General features: G+C 45.0%; 2 protein-coding genes across 5 annotated transcripts; one reads left to right on the top strand and one right to left on the bottom strand.

Moving 5' to 3' along the window:
- Positions 1-609: 609 nt before the first annotated feature.
- igsf11.L (immunoglobulin superfamily member 11 L homeolog) lies at positions 610-12,228 on the bottom strand. 4 transcript variants are annotated; one of them, XM_041573873.1, is made up of 8 exons: positions 11,833-12,228; positions 7,687-7,847; positions 7,132-7,336; positions 6,736-6,891; positions 3,721-3,843; positions 3,042-3,102; positions 2,925-2,966; positions 610-951 (listed from the first exon to the last, which is right to left on the bottom strand). In XM_041573873.1, exons 1-8 carry the CDS (start codon positions 11,975-11,977, stop codon positions 633-635), a joined length of 1,212 nt encoding a protein of 403 aa, XP_041429807.1. In that variant the 5' UTR covers positions 11,978-12,228; the 3' UTR covers positions 610-632. The 4 variants fall into 4 exon arrangements, with proteins under 4 accessions (XP_041429807.1, XP_041429805.1, XP_041429808.1 ...); XM_041573871.1 differs by having other exon boundaries at positions 3,042-3,186; positions 11,833-12,223; XM_041573874.1 differs by lacking the exon at positions 2,925-2,966 and having other exon boundaries at positions 11,833-12,227.
- A 1,985-nt stretch (positions 12,229-14,213) lies between these two features.
- Positions 14,214-22,840, top strand: LOC121397271 (putative thiosulfate sulfurtransferase, mitochondrial). The gene is made up of 3 exons (XM_041573875.1): positions 14,214-14,300; positions 21,770-21,889; positions 22,659-22,840. Exons 1-3 carry the CDS (start codon positions 14,291-14,293, stop codon positions 22,823-22,825), a joined length of 297 nt encoding a protein of 98 aa, XP_041429809.1. The 5' UTR covers positions 14,214-14,290; the 3' UTR covers positions 22,826-22,840.
- Positions 22,841-23,117: the final 277 nt, after the last annotated feature.

Genomic DNA, 23,117 nt, shown 5'->3' with positions numbered 1-23,117 from the left:
AAAGTCCTGTTTTGAATTCGATGTGTGTTTTCCCCCAATCCTTTTGTATCTGCCTGGTGAACGCTGTTGCAGGGGAGGTGAGAAGGGAAACGTGTCAGAAGGATGGAGAATGATGGGTGGGGGGAGCAATAACCGGAGATTGTGTGAGGGAGAAAATGGCATTGTGAGGGGAGCTAAGGAGCCGACACGGTTACAGGTTTTACACGGTAGGAAGACATATAGTTAAGATGTAAAGTTCGACGTATTGTTGATATATTGTTCGATTGCTATTTACTTATGGATGTTTTTTGGTGATAGTCCTGGTGCCCACCCCCTCATACCTGTATAATGTGCCCCGTCCCCTCCCACACCTGTATCACTGTGTCCCCGACCCCTCCCACACCTTTATCATTAGGCCCCCGACCCCTCCCACACCTGTATCACTGGGCCCCGGCCTCTCTCCAAACCTGGGGGGGCCCTCAGTGAGGGACGGGGTCCAGAAAATGTTATTATATGGGGCCCTGTGATTTCCTTTTCCCCATCAGTTCATTTATGAAGAAGAACAAGGTGAGTGAATGACTTGTGTGTGGCTCCTCCCAGGGGCGGGCTGTAGACTAATTACAAGTTTACTCATTACAAATCCTTTATTATCATTACACAAGGAAGCCGGAGTTAGTGGAAGAGTAGGAGACACTGAGTTCTGGTGGAGGGTCTCTGCTGGGGTCGCTGTTACTTCTGCCCCAAACATCTCCCTCTTCACTCTCTGACACAAACTCCTCCCCTTTGCCCCCCACAGGCCCAAGTGCTGCTCCTCTAGGTGTTGGCCGCTGCTCATACAGGAGGTGACGAGGGGCTTCACTAGTCTGGCGGCTCAGCAGCCACATGGGCTTAATGACTCTACTCAATTGAACGACATTGAACTCTGGGCTCTGGGTCACTTCCGACCTCTTCCCTGGAGAGACCGTGTTCATCCTGCAAAGAGACAGACACCATGACAGCCCCTATTTGTGCCAATGTGTGAGACAGAACTATATGGAACCACAGAGACCAGACTGGGGGAGCATTGAATCAGGACCTCAATCTCCTCACCTAAACTAGTGCCCCACCAGTAGTCACCGTCCCACCATATTCCTCCAGTATTTCCCTAAATCACCGTCCCACCATATTCCTCCAGTATTTCCCTAAATCACCGTCCCACCATATTCCTCCAGTATTTCCTAATCACCGTCCACTATTTCTCCGAGTAAAGTTCCTAAAATTCACGTCCACCATATTTTCTCCAGTATTTCCCTAATCACCGCCCACATATTCCTCAGTTTTCCCTAAATGCACCGTTCCACCATATTCCCTCCAGTATTTCCTAAATCACCGTCCCACCCATATCCTCCAGTATTTCCCTAAATTCAACCGGTCCACATATTCTCCCCATAATTTCCTAAATCAGCCGTCCACCCTTATTCCTCCAGTATTTCCCTAAATCACCGTCCCAACCATATTTCCTCAGTATTTCCCCTACATCAACGTCCACATCAATTCTCAGTATCTTCCTAAATACGTCCCACATATTCCTCCAGTATTTCCCTAAATGCACCGTCCCACCATATTTCTCCAGTATTTCCCTAAAATACCGTCCCACCATATTCCTCCAGTATTTCCTAAATCACAGTCACATAATTTCTCCAGTATTTCCCTAAATCACCGTCCCACCATATTCCTCCAGTATTTCCCTAAATCACAGTCCCACCATATTTCTCCAGTATTTCCCTAAATCACCGTCCCACCATATTCCTCCAGTATTTCTAATACGTCCCACCCATATTCTCCAGTTTCCCGCTAAATCACCGTCACATATTCCTGCAGTATTTCCCTAAAATCACCGTCCCATATTCCTCCAGTATTATCCTAAATCACGTCCCACGCATATTCTCCATTTTTCCCTAAATCACGTCCACATACTTCTCCAGTTTTCCCTACACTCACCGTCCACCATATTCCTCAGTATTTCTAAATCACCGTCCCACATATTCCTCCAAGTATTTCGCTAAATCACCGTCCCACCACATATTCTCCATTTTCCTAAATCACCGTTTTCCCCGCGCCACCATATTTCTCCAGTGTTTCCTAATCACCGTCCCCCATATTCCTGTATTTCCTAAACACGTCCCACCATATTTCTCCAGTATTTCCCTAAAGTCACCGTCCAACCAATTCCAGTTATTTCCTAAATCACCGTCCCACCATATTTCTCCAGTTATTTTTCCCTAATCACGTCCAAGCCATATTCCTCCAGTATTTCCCTAATATCACAGTCCACCATAATTTTCTCCAGTTTTCCCTAAATCACCGTCCACCAATTCCCGTCCAGTATTTCCGTCACAGTCCCACCATATGTTTACAGTATTTCCCCTAAAATCACCGTCCCACCATATTCCTCCAGTATTTCCCTAAATCACCGTCCCACCATATTCCTACAGTATTTCCCTAAATCACCGTCCCACCATATTCCTCCAGTATTTCCCTAAATCACCGTCCCACCATATTCCTCCAGTATTTCCCTAAATCACCGTCCCACCATATTCCTCCATTATTTCCTAAATAGCCGTCCCACGCATATTTCCTCCCAGTATTTCCCTGAAATACCGTCCCACCATATTTCTCAGTATTTCCCTAAATCACGTCCCACCATATTCTCCAGTATTTCTAATCACCGGCCAACATGATTTCTCCGAGTATTTCCTAAATCACCGTCCACCATATTTTCCAGTGTTTCCCTGAAATCACCGGTCACCATTATCCTTCCAGTATTTCCCTAAATCACCGTCCCACCATATTTCCGTGAGACTCAGTGTTACTGTTCCCCCCTGTATTGTCTTTGCTTTATACTCGACATATTTAGGGCATGAAGTTTCGGCCCATCACCGTCCCGGCCCCTATTTGCTACTTACTTGGCCCCTTCCATTTCTGGCTCTTCCCGTCTCCCCTGGATTCTGTCGGCAGAAGAACAATTGGAATTGACTGAATTATCTTATTAGAGACACGGCAGGAAGATTTGTGTCACTTACTTGCAGTCTCTCAGCTCTTGATCTTGCCAAGTCCCTCGGCTCTGCTGGTGGAGGTGCAGGACTATTGCAAAGAGAGCGAGAAGTACAACTCCCATGATTAGTGCTATGGCAACTCCAACAATTACACCCACCATGCTTAGTACAGCTGCAACACAAAGTAAAGCAGGATAGTCACATTATATTATTAATAACAAGGATTCCTTGCTTTATAGTCAGGTTATGGGATTCCTACCAAGAGAGGGGGAATGAGTGATTCATTGGTGGGGAGGAAAGGAGATCTCACCATCAGCATAGAAAGGGGGTTCCTTTACTGTAAGGACAGCAGGTTATGGGATTCCCTACCAAGCGGGGGAATGAGTGATTCATTGGTGGGGAGGAAAGGAGATTTACCATCAGCATAGAAGGGGTTTCTTACTGTAAGACAGTCAGGTTATGGGATTCCCTACCAAGAGAGGGGGAATGAGTGATTCATTGGTGGGGAGGAAAGGAGATCTCACCATGCAACATAGGAAGGGGTTCTTTTACTGTAAGACAGTCCAGGTTATGGGATTCCCTACAAGGAGAGCGGGATGGAGTGATTCCAGTTGGTGGGGAGGAAAGGAGATCTCACCATCAGTATAGGATGGGGTTCTTTATTGTAAGGGCAGTCAGGATTCATTAGTAGGGGGACATGACATACCAACTTGAATGTGCAGCTCAATGGTGCAGGTCTGGGAGCCCAGTTGGTTGGAGACGGTGCAACGATAGAAACCCGAGGCCCGGGGGGTGACATTATTAAGGGTAACTGAGCCCTGAAGATCCCCTGAATGGAATAAAATCACTTCATTAATAACCCTTGCCCCACACTCTCCCTAATATGGAGGAACTGACAACTCCCTGCACCCCATAAACACAATCTATTCTGATTAGCAATAACGGTCCTGGGCCCTAGTTCTGTTTCATCTAGTTTGGGGGTTCCTGCCATATTATGTGTGTCATTACCAGTACAGCACTACTGTCTCTGCATGCGCCATCTCTTGTACCTGCTCCATCTGCCCTACCCTCCATCTCTCCATTAGAGACCTCCATTAGTTCCCTGTCCTTCTCAAAGTGAAGCCCCTACAAAGCAGAGGTCCCCCATTGACCAGTCACAGATGCCTCCAATTTGGGTTGAGGCAGCTTGTAGGGGGGCTGGTGAATGAAACTCTCCTTGGTCCTGAATCTGTGGGGTGACCCCTTTGTGAGGCCCAGAGCCATTGTTGGGGTCCCATCAAGGCCATTTGGGGTAAAATTTGGGGAGAACAATTCCTCTGTCTCCTACAAATTAGTGATCAACTTGATGGTTAATTAGGATGAGATTTTGGGGCTGATATTTATTTGCTGAATTACATATTCCTGGAACTATGACTGAATGTCCGACACACCCACCGGCCTCAAACTGTCAGTCTAAAAACCTGTGCCCAAACAAACTGCCAGTCTAAAACCTGTGCCCAAACAAAAGTCTCCAACAAAACTGTCTAAAACCTGTGCCAAACAAACTGTGCCCCCAAACAACTGCCAGTCTGTGCCCAGCCAGTCTAAAACCTGTGCCCAAACCTGCCAGTCTAACCTGTCCAGTCTTAAAACCTGTGCCAAACAAACTGCCAGTCTAAAACCTGTTAGTGCCCAAACAAACTGCCAGTCTAAACCTTGTGCCCAAACAAACTGTCAGTCTAAAAACCTGTGCCCAAACAAACTGCCAGTCTAAAACCTGTGCCCAAACAAACTGCCAGTCTAAAAACCTGTGCCCAAACAAACTGCCAGTCTAAAAACCTGTGCCCAAACAAACTGTCAGTCTAAAAACCTGTGCCCAAACAAACTGCCAGTCTAAAACCTGTGCCCAAACAAACTGCCAGTCTAAAACCTGTGCCCAAACAAACTGCCAAAAACCTGCCAGTCTAAAAACCTGTGCCCAAACACTGCCAGTCTAAAAACTGTGCCCAAACAAACTGCCCAAACTGTCTAAAAAACCTGTGCTCCAAACAAACTGCCAGTCTAAAAACCTGTGCCCAAACAAACTGCCAAACAAACTGTCTAAAAAACCTGTGCCCAAACAAACTGCCAGTCTAAAAACCTGTGCCCAAACAAACTGCCAGTCTAAAAACCTGTGCCCAAACTGCCAGTCTAAAACCTGTGCCCAAACAAACTGCCAGTCTAAAAACCTGTGCCCAAAAAAATGCCAGTCTAAAAACCTGTGCCAAACAAACTGCCAGTTAAAAACACCTGTTGCCCAAAACAAAATCAGTCTAAAAACCTTGCCCAAACAAATGTCCGTCATAAAAAACTCGTGCCAAACAAACTTGCCGTCTAAAAACCTTTGCCCAACAAACTGCCAGTCTAAAACCTGTGCCCAAACAAACTGCCAGTCTAAAAACCTGTGCCCAAACAAACTGCCAGTCTAAAACCTGTGCCCAAACAAACTGCCAGTCTAAAAACCTGTGCCCAAACAAACTGCCAGTCTAAAACCTGTGCCCAAACAAACTGCCAGTCTAAAAACCTGTGCCCAAACAACTCCAGGCAGTCTAAAACCTGATGCCAAACAAACTGCCAGTCTAAAACACCTTGCCCAAATAAACTGCCAGTCTAAAAACCGTGCCCCAAACAAACTGCCAGTCATAAAACCTGTGCCCAAACAATGTCAGTCTAAACCTTGTGCCCAAAACAACTGCAGTCTAAAACCGTGCCAAACAAACTGCCAGTCTAAAAACCTGTTGCCCAAAACAAACTGCAGCTAAAAACCTGTGCCCAAACAAACTGTCAGTCTAAACCTTTGACCCCAAAAAACTGCCAGTTCTAAAAACCTGTGCCCAAACAAAACTGCCAATTCTAAAAACCTAGCTGCCCAAAACAAACTTCATGTCTAAAACCTTGCCCAAACAAACTGCCAGTCTAAAAACCTTGCCCAAACAAACTGCCAGTCTTAAAACTGTGCCCCAAAACAAACTGCCAGTCTAAAAACTGTGCCCAAACAACTGCCAGTTCTAAAACCTGTCCCAAACAAACTGCCAGTCTAAAAAACCTTGCCAAACAAACTGCCAAAACCAACAAACTGCCAGTCTAAAAACCTGTGCCCCAAACAAAACTGTGCCCCCAAACAAACTCCAGTCTAAAAACCTGTGCCCAAACAAACTGCCAGTCTAAAAACCTGTGCCCAAACAAACTGCCGGGTGGGAGTTGAGTAGCCCCGCCTACAAGGGAGGGGAGTATGAATGTGTCACATGGTCAGAATGGTACTGACTGCTCAGAACTCAAACTCCATTTTATTCTGTGGGGTGTTAGAGCTCAGCCATTGCTGGGGTGACATCCTCAAGCCCAGTCACAGTAGGATTTGGGTAAAATGTCTCTAGATACTCATGGGAGCCCAACTTTAAGATAAATCGGGGTGAGATTTGAGGGGTTCATACTTATTTGCTGTGCTGGATATTCTATCCCTGGGCTCTAACACCCCCTCAGAATCATTAACCCCTGCTGCCAACTGGAGGCAGGATTTTGATTTTCTGTCCTTTGTTAGAGGTTGTTACATGGGGAACATTCCCTGTTGTACAGAGTAAACCCAAACATGAGTAACTTGGTCCTTTGTGTCTGTATGTTGATGAGTAAATAACTACGTGTCCGTGGGGCAGTTGGTACAGACATGGGGAACATGTAGTAGTTTGATGTAGAAAATAGGAATTACCCTCTTGGCTTGTGATCAGCGCTGGGCCCTCTCCCGGGATTTTCTCCCATAGGATCCTGGGTGCTGGGACCCCTTCCCGTATGGAGCAGCGGAGTCGGACACTGCCACCTTCTTCTTCTCTCCCTTCACTGGAACACACTGGTCTTGATGGTTCAACTGCAGGGGTAGAATCAGTTTGATATTAATTTGTGGTGCACCCCCTGCCAACGCATGGGCGTTATAGGGCACCCACATGTGGAGACCATGGGTGCAAGTAGACTCATTAGTAGACTCATTAGTAGACTCATTAGTAGACTCATTAGTAGACTCATTCTCTTTACCCATTTCTAGACCTTGATTGCACCACCTCCAGGCAACCAGTAGCCCTTCCCTTGCCCCAGCGCTGCCCCTACTCACCAAGAACCGTGAGTCCCACCAGCCCAATGTTGGGGGTGGTCCCATCAGGGGGGTTTATGACTGTACAGTGGTAGGTGCCGGTGTCTGAGCTGCGGGATTGGTTGATGAGAATACTTGCGTCTGTGGTTGGGTGGAAAGCAAACTGGACTCGCCCCGTGTACTCGCTGACACTTTCCACTATCTGCCCCTGCTCATAGGAGATCACCTGCAACAGTCACAGAAATTCTGTTAGACATTCGAAATGCTCGGAAACTGCTGCTTGGGACAACGACCCCTCATTTCATGCTCCTCTCATGCACATCACTCATGGTACTCACCTTCCCATAATAACCTTCTTCCCATAATACCCTTCTTCCCATGATACCCACCTTCCCATAATACCCTTCTTCCCATGATACCCACCTTCCCATAATACCCTTCTTCCTCTGATACCTGCCTTCCCAGAATACCCTTCTTCCCATGATACCTGCCTTCCCATAATGCCTGCCTTCCCATGATACCCAACTTCCCATGATTCCCTTCTTCCCATAATGCCCGCCTTCCCATGATACCCACCTGCAGTGGGAGTTGGGGCTGAAGCAGGGGGGACACAGTCCAGATGATGTTGAGTCTGTTGAGAGCTGCAGTTGTACGAAATGAACATGGAAGCAGAACACTCCCTCCTCTCCTCACTTGTACACTGGGTCTGTTCACTATCACTTTCACCGACACTGCTCCTGTAATGGGCAACACTCATGTATCACAGACTGACAATAGAAACCTGTACAATTACTCTCTCTCCACTATGTCCCCCACTATATTCCCCACTATGTCCCCCACTATATTCCCCACTATGTCCCCCACTATATTCCCCACTATGTCCCCCACTATATTCCCCACTATATTCCCCACTATATTCCCCACTATATTCCCAGTATGTCCCCCAGTATATTCCCAGTATGTCCCTCAGTATATTCCCAGTATGTCCCCCAGTATATTCCCAGTATGTCCCCCAGTATATTCCCAGTATGTCCCCCAGTATATTCCCAGTATGTCCCCCAGTACACACTTAATACTTAATTAACATATAATTCTCCACTAAGTAATGCACATTTCAAAAGTAAAAGTAGTAACCTCGGCTGTATGCTGCAAATGCACGGAGTTTGTCAGGTAAAATGGGAGACCTGGAATTAATTGCTCTAAACATTATGATATAATTGGTATCACTGAGACCTGGTGGGATGAAACATGTGACTGGATTGTGAATTTAAATGGTTACACCCTATTTAGGAGGGACAGAGGGATTAAATAGCGGGTGGAGGAGTGTGTTTGTATGTAAAGCCTGAATTAAAGCCATGCAGTGTCGGACTGGGCCGGCGGGAAACCGGGAAAAAACCCGGTGGGCCCCGGCCTTCATGGGCCCCCGCCAGCCCAGCCCCCCCTCCCCCAATGTTCTGGCCCCCCTCCGCTGATGTCTGGGCCCCCAAATAAAAATGAATTGGTGTGCCGGTATCGCATGCGCGTCTGTGTTTGCGCATGCGCACCTGCGTTTGGGCACAAACCAGCGTGCACCGAGACGTGCGCCGAGACGTTCGCGCATTCGTGCTGGCGTGCGGCCAGACGTTCGCGCATGCGCACGGGGGGCCGGAGTATAGTTACCCGGTGGGCCCCCCCATGTCCAGTCCGACCCTGAAGCCATGCGCTAAAGAAATAACAATAGCTGCCACTGGTGAGGGTGTAGAATCCCTCTGGGTAGAGATTTTGACTGGGCAAAAGGTAACAAAGAGAATTCTCATTGGTGTATGTTATAAACCACCTGGTATAAGTGTCGAGTATGAAGCCCAGTTACTCTTGCAGATACAAGCGGCTTCACAGCTGGGTCAAGTTGTTACTATGGGTGACTTCAATTATCCAGACATTGACTGGGGTAATGGGGTTGCTAAGACACAAAAAGCTCGTAGGTTTGTAAATATGCTGAATGACAACTTTTTATTCCAGCTCGTTCAAGAACCTACTAGGAATAACTCTCTTTTGTACCTGTAATAACTAATAATACTGAACTCATCTCTAACATTTGTGTGGGTGAGGGGCATTTAGGGAATAGTGATCATAACATGGTCTCCTTTGAGATTCTGTTGCAGAAGCAATTCTATAAGGGACCAACTAAAACACTACATTTCAGACGTGCAAACTGTGACAGTATAAGGGCATCTCTGCAACATATTAAGTGGGAAATGCTTTTCACAGGGTTAAACACAGAACAAAAATGGGAAGTCTTTATAATAAATCTACTTGTCAGTATATTCCACTTGTAAGTAAGGAACGTCGTTGCAAAGCAAAACCTTTTTGGTTCAATAGAAGCGTTGGTGTTGAGGTGGGTAAGAAAAGAACTGCTTTTAAGGCTTTCAAGTTAGCTGGGACAGCCGAATCATTTATAAGGTACAAGGAGGCCAATAAATCATGCAAAGAAGCTATAAGGCAAGCTAAAATTGCTATAGAAAAGGATATTGCAGGAAAAAAAATCCAAAATTATTTTTTAAATATGTTAATAGTAAAAAAATGAAGCAGGAAGGGGTGGGACCCTTACTATCAGAGGGGGGTCAGCTGGTTGAGGAAAACAAAATAAAAGCGCAGATTCTGAACTCATATTTTTCATCTGTCTACACAAATGAGGAACCAGTAAGTGAAGGTTTCCTTCTTAACACTCCCAATTCTAGTAATACAACTAATGATGCATGGTTCACACATGAAGAAATTCAAAAGAGACTAGAACATGTTAAGATAAACAAAGGTCCAGGGCCAGATGGTATTCATCCCAGGGTACTTAGTGAGCTTAGCTCTGTGATTGCCAAACCTCTTTACTTAATTTTTCATTAAGGTATGGCTACACAGCAGCTTGTTTATATAAACTATAGTAGTACTTATCTGTTATCTACTGTGTATCCTGTGCTTGAATGGCTGCCCCCATGGCTACACAGCAGCTTGTTTATATAAACTATAGTAGTACTTATCTGTTATCTACTGTGTATCCTGTGCTTGAATGGCTGCCCCCATGGCTACACAGCACCTTGTTTCTATAAACTATAGTAGTACTTATCTGTTATCTACTGTGTATCCTGTGCTTGAATGGCTGCCCCCGTGGCTACACAGCACTATTATGCACTACTATATGCTATTATGCACTATTATGCACTATTGCAGGCATGCAGTTAAGCTGCAATATCAGCTAAAGGGTTAAAGACTGGCAGAACTGGGCCAGAGAGGTCTCTGTACGTGTTGGGCATGAAATGGGCAACTCCCTGCGAATGCCCCACCCCGGGTGCAAGTTAGAGCAGATAGATGTGGCCCCAGGAGCTGACGCTCAGTCCCAATGTGCTGGAATAGGGTCGGCCTATTCTTCCCATGACTGGTTCTGTTTATAGATTAATGAGGGCAGAGAACTGGGTCACTCCTGTTAACCCTTTGTGTAGGTAATGAGACCACAGCTCCCCCCTCTCTATTCACTTTACCAATAATGGGACATTATTCCACCACAGACTGGAAATCTGAATCTGAGGAATTCCCAGGAAAACAATGGAACTGACCTGGAATATGGGGGCGGGGCCAGCTGTGCATTTTCCATTTAATTCATCCAATGGACACAAATAACTGAGCCAGGCCGTGAAACTAGCAGAGTGCAGGGAGTTACAGTGCAGGGAGTTACAGTGCAGGGAGTTATTAATACAGTGCGGGGAGTTATTAATACAGTCCAGGGAGTTATTAATACAGTGCAGGGAGTTATTAACACAGTGCAGGGAGTTATTAATACAGTGCAGGGAGTTATTAATACAGTGCAGGGAGTTAATAATACATTGCAGGGAGTTATATACAGTGCAGGGAGTTATTAATTACAGTGCAGGGTTAATAATACATTGCAGGGAGTTATTAATACAGTGCAGGGAGTTAATAATACATTGCAGGGAGTTATTAACACAGTGCAGGGAGTTATTAATACAGTGCAGGGAGTTATTAATACAGTGCAGGGAGTTAATAATACATTGCAGGGAGTTATTAATACAGTGCAGGGAGTTATTAATACATTGCAGGGAGTTATTAACACAGTGCAGGGAGTTATTAACACAGTGCAGGGAGTTATTAATACATTGCAGGGAGTTATTAATACAGTGCAGGGAGTTATTAATACAGTGCAGGGAGTTATTAACACAGTGCAGGGAGTTATTAATACAGTGCAGGGAGTTATTAATACAGTGCAGGGAGTTAATAATACATTGCAGGGAGTTATTAATACAGTGCAGGGAGTTATTAATACATTGCAGGGAGTTATTAATACAGTGCAGGGAGTTATTAATACAGTGCAGGGAGTTAATAATACAGTGCAGGGAGTTAATAATACATTGCAGGAAGTTATTAATACAGTGCAGGGAGTTATTAACACAGTGTGGGGAGTTATTAAAATAGTGCGGGGAGTTATTAATAGGGTGCAGGGAGTTATTAATACGGTGCAGGGAGTTATTAATACGGTGCAGGGAGTTATTAATAGGGTGCAGGGAGTTATTAATACAGTGCAGGGAGTTATAAATACATTGCAGGGAGTTATTAATAGGGTGCAGGGAGTTATTAATAGGGTGCAGGGAGTTATTAATAGGGTGCAGGGAGTTATTAATAGAGTGCAGGGAGTTATTAATAGGGTGCAGGGAGTTATTAATAGAGTGCAGGGAGTACCTGTAATTGTGCCACAGAGGAGCCAAAGAGGTACGAGGGAGAGAGGAACGTTCCAGCCTCTATAATCTCTTCTGGGGGATTGGGGACATTGGGCGCAGGGGGTCCAGGACACAGAGAAGCCCATTCTATCCAATAGGGGCCTCATGTCTCTGCTCCCACAAGATGTTCTGCAGCAGCTTCAGGGATTCCCTCTCATTAGTCTGGTCTGTAAATTCTGTTCCCATAATGTCACAAAACTGCCCCCCTCCTATTCCTCCTCCTCCTCATTATTTGCTCCATTTCATTCGCTCCATTTCCCCTGATGTTTGTGAACTTTTGTCCCTCTATCTGTCGCCTCGTGACCTGTCTAATCCCTGCCCAGAGGGTCGCTGCCCCCAACTGTCACTGGTTCAATGGCAACTGGGAAAGGACTTGAATAATCATTGGTCAATATACCCCCCCCCCAGTGATAAACTGCCCAGACACGAGAGATCCACTAGTTTAGCGATGTCTCCAAACGAGCGCATCTCAGGTGGGCAATATGGGGCTGATCCAGTCCTGGGTCCTAGGGCCCAACGATCAGATCCTAACGATGGGTAATGGGCGGTCAGATCTCGGGACTGTATCAATGAACAGATGGGATTTTTAGTCCCGTCCGATCAACATCTGCCCGACTTTCAGCCAGATCTCGATCAGGGAAGCCCGTCGGGGGCCCCATACTCGGGCCAATAAACTGCTGACTTGGTCTCCTTTACTCACAGACACGTCTCCTTATAGTGTGTGTATCAGTGTGACAGTGAGTGTGTGATACAGAGACAAACAAGAGACTTGTGTCAGGGTGACTGAGCAGATTTGGGGACAGGGTGTCTGGGAGTTGGAGCAGCTGCTCAGTGACATTCAGTTGAGGGATGAGCAGGAATTTCCAAACAATCCGGTTTTGTCCGTCACTCGTAAACTTGACTCAGTTGTTTGTTATGTACAGACGTGTGACACACTCAGCCCCCGCTGCCTCATAAACACCCACCCTACAATAGTATGGAGACACCCCGGCACTAAACACAACACACAATAATGTCACACAATAATGTCACACAATAATGTCACACAATAATGTCACACAATAATGTCACACAATAAAGTCACACAATAATGTCACACAATAAAGTCACACAATAATGTCACACAATAATGTCACACAATAAAGTCACACAATAATGTCACACAATAAAGTCACACAAAAATGTCACACAATAAAGTTACACAATAATGTCACACAATAAAGTCACACAATAATGTCACACAATAATGTCACACAATAATGTCACACAATAAAGTCACACAATAATGTCACACAATAATGTCACACAATAAAGTCACACAATAAAGTCACACAATAATGTCACACAATAATGTCACACAATAAAGTCACACAATAAAGTCACACAATAATGTCACACAATAAAGTCACACAATAATGTCACACAATAATGTCACACAATAATGTCACACAATAATGTCACACAATAATGTCACAAAATAATGTCACACAATAAAGTCACACAATAATGTCACACAATAAAGTCACAAAATAATGTCACACAATAAAGTCACACAATAATGTCACACAATAAAGTCACACAATAAAGTCACACTCACACATCAACACTCAACCCCAAACTCTACTGAATGGCAGTGTAAAGATTCTAGAGACTGATTTAAGACACACTCACTGACACACTCACACATATACACACTCACACACTCACACACTCACACACTCACACACTCACACACTCACACACTCACACACTCACTGATATATATATATCAGTGTAACAGCAAATCAACATGGAAACTTTAACCTTCACTCAATACAGTGTGACTTCTACAGAGAAAGGGAAAGAGGGACAGAAGAGACAGACAGAAATGGAAGAGACAGACGGAACGAGACAGACATAAATGGAAGAGACAGACAGACAAGACTGAATTAGTGATACAGACAGGGCCCTACTGCAGATACAGGGGAGCTTAGATATATAATTTGGGGCAGATTAGGGGGTGCCAGGGGCAGAAGACTAATTATTATAATACTTACTGGCACTAGATTTATTGTATACCAGGGCCTGTTAGCTGTATAATGACAATTAGAGTGTAAGCTCACTGGGTGCAGACTGGCACATAAGGGGGTACATGGGACAAGATACAGAGATCAGGGGGTGCAGCAGAGTGACAGGGTGGGGGTGGGTAGAGATTGGGATGTAGAAGAATACGGGGGGCAGTTATAGAGATCAGTCACTAGGGGGCAGCAGGTGGAAGAGCAGCCCCAGGCACTTCCTGGTTCATTCCTCCTGCCCTCCCTGTGTCCATATTAGGAGAGGTAGGTGTGGGGTGTGGGTCACATAAATACTCCAGAGTTTTGTGCAGCATCAATTTGTTTCCTTCCTCCCAACTGAGCACCTGACACCTCTGCACTGGAACCATGACTGCCGGTAAGTACCCCCGGGTATTCAACTACCCCCCAACTCACTGACACCTGCCCCAGGGTCCCACTCACACAGGCAATTGCCCCCATGCACAGAGGTTCTGAAAGATGTAGGGGGCACAGGGACTGCAACATTGAGAGATGTGGGCGGCACAGGGAATGTCATAGGGACATTAGAGTGTAAGCTCACTGGGACAGGGACTGATGGGAATGTGATAGGGACCTTAGATTGTAAGCTCACTGGGGCAGGGACTGATGGGAATGTGATAGGGACATTAGAGTGTAAGTTCACTGGGGCAGGGACTGATGGGAATGTGATAGGAACCTTAGATTGTAAGCTCACTGGGGCAGGGACTGATGGGAATGTGATAGGGACCTTAGATTGTAAGCTCACTGGGGCAGGGGCTGATGGGAATGTGATAGGGACCTTAGATTGTAAGCTCACTGGGGCAGGGACTGATGGGAATGTGATAGGGACATTAGAGTGTAAGTTCACTGGGACAGGGACTAATGGGAATTGGATAGGGACAATAAATTGTAAGCTCACTGGGACTGATGGGAATTGGATAGGGACATTAGATTGGAAGCTCACTGGGACAGGGACTGATGGAATAGGGACGTTAGATGGTAACTTCACTCAGGCAACAACTAATGGGAATAGGATAGGGACAATAAATTGTAAGCTCACTGGGACAGGGACTGATGGGAATGTGAAAGGGACCTTAGAATGTAAGCTCACTGGGGCAGGGACTAATGGGAATAGGATAGAGACAATAAATTGTAAACTCACTGGGACAGGGACTGATGGGAATGTGATAGGGACATTAGACTGTAAGCTCACTGGGACAGGGACTGATGGAATAGAGACATTAGATGGTAACTTCACTGGGACAGGGACTGATGGGAATGTGAAAGAGACCTTAGAATGTAAGCTCAGTGGGGCAGGGACTAATGGGAATAGGATAGAGACAATAAATTGTAAGCTCACTGGGACAGGGACTGATGGGAATGTGATAGGGACATTAGACTGTAAGCTCACTGGGACAGGGACTGATGGAATAGAGACATAAGATGGTAACTTCGCTGGGGCAGGGACTAATGGGAATAGGATAGGGACAATAAATTGTAAGCTCACTGGGACAGGGACTGATGGGAATGTGATAGGGACATTAGATTGTAAGCTCACTGGGGCAGGGACTGATGGGAATGTGATAGGGACATTAGACTGTAAGCTCACTGGGACAGGGACTGATGGAATAGAGACATTAGATGGTAACTTCACTGGGACAGGGACTGATGGGAATGTGAAAGAGACCTTAGAATGTAAGCTCAGTGGGGCAGGGACTAATGGGAATAGGATAGAAACAATAAATTGTAAGCTCACTGGGACAGGGACTGATGGGAATGTGATAGGGACATTAGACTGTAAGCTCACTGGGACAGGGACTGATAGAATAGTGACAGATGGTAACTTCGCTGGGGCAGGGACTAATGGGAATAGGATAGGGAAAATAAATTGTAAGCTCACTGGGACAGGGACTGATGGGGATGTGAAAGGGACCTTAGAATGTAAGCTCACTGGGGCAGGGACTAATTGGAATAGGATAAGAACAATAAATTGTAAATTCACTGGGACAGGGACTGATGGGAATGTGAAAGAGACCTTAGAATGTAAGCTCACTGGGGCAGGGACTAATGGGAATAGGATAAGGACAATAAATTGTAAGCTCACTGGGACAGGGACTGATGGAAATTTGCTAGGGACATTAGAGTGTACGTTCATTGGGGCAGGGACTGATGGGAATGGGATAGAAACATTAGATTGTAAGCTCACTGAAGTAAGGACTGAAGGGAATGGGATATTGACATTAGATTGTAAGCTCACTGGGGCAGGGGTTGATGGGAATGTGATAGGGATATTAGAGTGTAAGCTTACTGGGGCAGGGGTTGATGGAAATGTGATAGGGATATTAAGAGTGTAAGCTCACTGGGGCAGAGGCTGATGGGAATGTGATAGAGACATTACATTGCAAGCTCACTTGGGCAGGGGCTGATGGGAATGTGATAGGGATATTAAATTGCAAGCTCACTGGAGCAGGGGCTGATGGGAATGTGATAGGGACATTAGATTGCAAGCTCACTAGGACAGGTGCTGATGGGAATGTGATAGGGACATTAGATTTCAAGCTCACTGGGGCAGGGACTGATGGGAATGTGATAGGGACATTAGATTGCAAGCTCACTGGGGCAGGTGCTGATGGGAATGTGATAGGGACATTAGATTGCAAGCTCACTGGGGCAGGGACTGATGGGAATGTGATAGGGACATAAGATTGCAAGCTCACTGGGGCAGGTGCTGATGGGAATGTGATAGGGACATTAGATTGCAAGCTCACTGGGGCAGGTGCTGATGGGAATGTGATAGGGACATTAGATTGCAAGCTCACTGGGGCAGGTGCTGATGGGGAATGTGATAGGGACATTAGATTTCAAGCTCACTGGGGCAGGGACTGATGGGAATGTGATAGGGACATTAGATTGCAAGCTCACTGGGGCAGGTGCTGATGGGAATGTGATAGGGACATTAGATTGCAAGCTCACTGGGGCAGGTGCTGATGGGAATGTGATAGGGACATTAGATTGCAAGCTCACTGGGGGAGGGACTGATGGGAATGTGATAGGGACATTAGATTGCAAGCTCACTGGGGCAGGGGCTGATGGGAATGTGATAGGGATATTAGATTGCAAGCTCACTGGGGCAGGGGCTGATGGGAATGTGATAGGGACATTAGATTGCAAGCTCACTGGGGCAGGGACTGATGGGAATGTGATAGGGACCTTACATTGTAAGCTCACTGGGGCAGGGACTGATGGGAATGTGATAGGGACCTTAGATTGTAAGCTTACTGGGGCAGGGACTGATGGGAATGTGATAGGGACATTAGATTGCAAGCTCACTGGGGCAGGGACTGATGGGAATGTGATAGGGACATAAGATTGCAAGCTCACTGGGGCAGGGACTGATGGGAATGTGATAGGGATATTAGATTGCAAGCTCACTGGGGCAGGGACTGATGGGAATGTGATAGGGATATTAGATTGCAAGCTCACTGGGGCAGGGGCTGATGGGAATGTGATAGGGACATTAGATTGCAAGCTCACTGGGGCAGGGACTGATGGGAATGTGATAGGGACATAAGATTGCAAGCTCACTGGGGCAGGGACTGATGGGAATGTGATAGGGACATTAGATTGCAAGCTCACTGGGGCAGGGACTGATGGGAATGTGATAGGGACATAAGATTGCAAGCTCACTGGGGCAGGGACTGATGGGAATGTGATAGGGACATAAGATTGCAAGCTCACTGGGGCAGGGACTGATGGGAATGTGATAGGGACCTTAGATTGTAAGCTTACTGGGGCAGGGACTGATGGGAATGTGATAGGGACATTAGATTGCAAGCTCACTGGGGCAGGGACTGATGGGAATGTGATAGGGACATAAGATTGCAAGCTCACTGGGGCAGGGACTGATGGGAATGTGATAGGGACATTAGATTGCAAGCTCACTGGGGCAGGTGCTGATGGGAATGTGATAGGGACATTAGATTGCAAGCTCACTGGGGCAGGGGCTGATGGGAATGTGATAGGGATATTAGATTGCAAGCTCACTGGGGCAGGGGCTGATGGGAATGTGATAGGGACATTAGATTGCAAGCTCACTGGGGCAGGGACTGATGGGAATGTGATAGGGACATTAGATTGCAAGCTCACTGGGGCAGGGACTGATGGGAATGTGATAGGGACATTAGATTGTAAGCTCACTGGGGCAGGGGCTGATGGGAATGTGATAGGGACATTAGATTGCAAGCTCACTGGGGCAGGGACTGATGGGAATGTGATAGGGACATTAGATTGCAAGCTCACTAGGGCAGGGGTTCAGTACAGAGCTGAGGAAGGTGTCGGCACTATATGAATAAAGGCTAATAATAACAATGCTGCTAATTGTGGGCGGGGTTAGTGAGTGTCACAATGATTCAGCACATTCCCATTAGCCACATCTGCCTGTACTGGTGTATCTTGTTAGATCACCTGCTGGCAGTAACCATAGCAACCAATAGTTGTGAGAAAGGCTTCCCCTCCCCCGGTCTGTTGTGCTGAACTGTAACACGTGCTCTTGCCCCGGGGCCTAGTGACACCCAATGGCAGCAAAGCTTTATTCTATGAAATACCAAGAGAGTTGGTTAAAGGGGAAGCTAAGGCAACAGTAAGAAATGGGATTTTCTGCTGTGTGCCTGTGACTGTGAGAGTAGTAGTTCAGTGTGGTCTATGGGGGGATTCACAAAAGTAGAGGAAGAATATATTTTAGAATAAACTGGTGCAACTAAAGTCTCCATGTTCCCAAACAGAAATCCTCCGGACAAGCCCTGTTTTCTCTATAACACAAGAGAATAACAACAGTTTTATAAACAAGATAAAAAGTCTGTTTTGTAAATAAAAGTGGTTTGGCAACATAAAATATGTGACAATAACATGTAGTTTCCTCACACTCATATTACTTCCCCTTTAAATAAAAGTCTATAAAATATATTGAATTGAACTGCTGACATTGCCTCTTAACACAAAATAGCAAAGATAAAGGCACCCTGGGAAATGTCCTTGTGTTCCCAGCATGCATCTTGCTGAGCGCCTCATACACACTGGCACTAAAGGGGCATCTCTGGCTACTGCACATGTTCCTAGATGCATGATGGGAATGGAAGTCACATGGGCAAAGATGGGGGTGTGGCTCTAAAGTTCTGGATGCCCAATGGGCAACAGTTAAGTTGGTGCAGGTGATGTGGATGGATGATCTGTGCACTGGAAACTAAAAATGTGCTAGGAGGTGTTACTTACCCTTTAACAGGAGGTTCGACTGCTCTGAGCCAGTGTATTTTATTTGGGATATCTTGCAGGCAAAAGATCGGAAATGAGGAGTGTATTGTGGCTGCAGCTAAGACTAACCCCAGAAAGTTTTTTAAATATATTAATAGTAAAAAGATGCAGGTTGAGAGTGTTGCTCCATTAAATAATGGTACCAGTATGGTTGTAACAGATACAGATAAGGCAAATGTGTTAAATCAGTTCTTTTCTTCAGTGTATACAATAGAGGAGTGTGAGTTCCCAGGCTCACTTTATAGCTGCACTAATGGCTCAGCTCAATCTAGTCAGTGGCTGACTCAGGATATGATTCACAAAGCTTTAATACAAATCCTGGTATGGTGCCTATGGATTGGAGGAAAGCCAATGTCATTCCAATATTTAAAAAGGGATTACGATCTCAGCCTGGCAATTATAGGCCAGTAAGTCTGACATCTGTGGTGGGCAAATTATTTGAAGGCTTGTTAAGGGATCACATTCAAAATTTTGTCCTAATGAATGTCATTATGAGCAACAATCAGCATGGATTTATGAAGGATAGGTCATGTCAGACTAATTTGATTGCATTTTATGATGAGGTAAGTAAGATGCTGGACAGTGGGGGGGGGCAGTAGATCTATTTGGATTTTGCCAAAGCGTTTGATACTGTGCCCCACAAACGACTGCTTTCTAAACTAAGGTCTGTTGGGCTTAATGAAGTCGTTTGCACATGGATAGGAAACTGGCTACAGGATCGGGTACAGAGGGTGGTTGTTAATGGGACATTCTCTACTTGGAGTAAGGTTCTTAGTGGGGTCCCCCAGGGCTCAGTATTGGGGCCACTTTTATTTAACTTGTTCATTAATGACTTAGGGGAGGGTATTGTAAGTATTGTAAGTATTGTAAGTAGTGTTTGCAGATGACACAAAACTATCAACCCAATTAATTCCATCCAGGATGTGGCACTTGCAACAGGATCTTGACTAACTGGCAATCTGGGCAGCTAAGTGGCAAATGAGATTCAATGTTGATAAATGTAAAGTCCTGCACCTGGGATGTAACAATATGCAATTTGGGATTAGTTACACTGGAGAAGAGACAGTTAATGGGGGATATGATCACTATATATAAATATATAAGGGGGGTATGATCACTATATACAAATATATAAGGGATATGATCACTATATATAATATATAAGAGGGATATGACACTATATATTAAATATATAAGGGGATATGATCACTATTATATAAATATATAAGGGGATATGATCACTATATATAAATATTAAGGGGATATGATCACTATATATAATATATAAGGCGATTATGATCACTATATATAAATATATAAGGGGATATGATCACTATATTATATAAATATGATAAGGGGGATATGATCACTATATATAAATATATAAGGGGGGGTATGATCACTATATATAAATATTATAAGGGGATATGATCACTATATATAAATATTATATGAGGCGATATGATCACTATATATAAATATATAAGGGGATAATGATCACTATATATAAATATATAAGGGGATATGATCACTATATATAAATATATAAGGGGATATGATCACTATATATTTAAATATGATCACTATGATCACTATATTATAAATATATAAGGGATATGATCACTATATATAACATATGATATATATAAATATATAAGGATATGATCACTATATATAATATATTAAGGGGATATGATCACTATATATAAAATATATAAGGGGATATGATCACTATATATTAAATATATAAGGGGAAATCAACTATATATAAATATATAAGGGGATATGATCACTATATATAAATATATAAGGGGATATGATCACTATATATAAATAAATAAGGGGATATGATCACTATATTATAAATATATAAGGGGATATGATCACTATATATAAATATTAAGGGGATATGATCACTATAATAATAAATAAAGGGGATATGATCACTATATATAAATATATAAGGGGGATATATGATCACTATATATAAATATATAAGGGGGGATATGATCACTATATAGTAAATTATATATATATAGGGATATGCATCACTAATATATATAAATATATAAGGGGATTATGATCACTTATATATTAAATATATACGGGGGATATGATCACTATATATAAATATATAAGGAGATATGATCACTATATATAAATATATAATGAGGCAATACACTCTCATAGACACTTGGCTCATAGTACAAGTTGATCCAGGGACTGGTCCCATTACATTTTGGAGTCAGGAAGGAATTTTTCCCCCTCTGAGGCAAATTGGAGAGGTGTCAATCAAAAGGGTTTTTCACCTTCCTCTGGATCAACTGACAGTTAGGCAGGTTATATATAGACTTAAGGTTGAACTTGATAAACAACTAACAGACTGACAGGTTTAGAAGAGCTAAAGACAAATACAGAAAAATGTGAGAAAGACAAAATGTGGAAAGTGTCTGTTTAAAAGACAAATTCACAGAAGTGGTGAATGAAGTTTGAGAATGTGGTGGGAAATCTGAGAATTCTTTGTGTCTGTCCCACGAGCAGGAGACGCCACATACGAGGAGATCAAGAAGCTGAGCCAGAGCGGCACCGGGTACATCATTGATGTGAGGAACCCAGAGGAGGTGCAGAGGGGCAAGATCCCAAATTCCATCAATATCCCGGGTAAGTCTGGAACCTCATGTGACTGACACTATACCCAGTGCTGACCCCTCCCCTCCCTGTGACTGACACTATACCCAGTGCTGATCCCTCCCCTCCCTGTGACTGACACTATACCCAGTGCTGACCCCTCCCCTCCCTGTGACTGACACTATACCCAGTGCTGACCCCCCCCTGTGACTGACACTATACCCAGTGCTGACCCCTCCCCTCCCTGTGACTGACAATATACCCAGTGCTGACCCCTCCCCTCCCTGTGACTGATACTATACTCAGTGCTGACCCCTCCCTGTGACTGACACTATACCCAGTGTTGACCCCGCCCCTCCCTGTGATTGACACTATACCCAGTGTTGATCCCTCCCCCCCTGTGACTGACAATATACCCAGTGCTGACCCCTCCCTGTGACTGACAATATACCCAGTGCTGACCCCTCCCCTCCCTATGACTGACACTATACCCAGTGCTGACCCCTCCCCTCCCTGTGACTGACACTATACCCAGTGCTGACCCCTCCCCTCCCTGTGACTGACACTATACCCAGTGCTGACCCCTCCCTGTGACTGACATTATACTCAGTGCTGACCCCTCCCTGTGACTGACACTATACCCAGTGCTGACCCCACCCATCCCTGTGACTGACACTATACCCAGTACTGACCCCTCCCCTCCCTGTGACTGACACTATACCCAGTGCTGACCCCTCCCCTCCCTGTGACTGACACTATACCCAGTGCTGACAATTCTTATAGTTGCACTTTTGCTCTTCAGTCTCTCAGTTTGAGGCGGCGCTGAGAATGGACCCCGGGACCTTCCAGAAAACGTTTCATGTAGTGAAACCCAAACCCAGCGAGGAGAACATTATCATTCATTGTTTTTCGGGGAAAAGAGGAGCCCAGGCTACAGCTATTGCGACTGCACTTGGATTCTCCCAGTAAGTCTGACCCCGGGGCACTAAGGGCAGAGCAGAAAACTGGGGGTGATACAAACAGAGGAAAATACAGGGTGATTGGGCCAATAACAAACATGGATGTAAAGCCTGACCCATAAGTGTACAATGAGGGGGGGTCAAGGCTTGGACCCTCATATACAGGTGTGTTTGATGGTAAGTTACAGCAGGGCACCTAGTTCTACATACCTGCTTCCTATTCACTTCCCTACTTCCTATTCACTCCCCTACTTCCTATTCACTCCCCTACTTCCTATTCACTCCCCTGCTTCCTATTCACT

The sequence above is a fragment of the Xenopus laevis genome, chromosome 8L, assembly GCF_017654675.1.
Source record: "Xenopus laevis strain J_2021 chromosome 8L, Xenopus_laevis_v10.1, whole genome shotgun sequence".
NCBI lineage: Eukaryota > Metazoa > Chordata > Amphibia > Anura > Pipidae > Xenopus > Xenopus laevis.
This window is presented reverse-complemented; position numbering and strand designations above follow the sequence as displayed.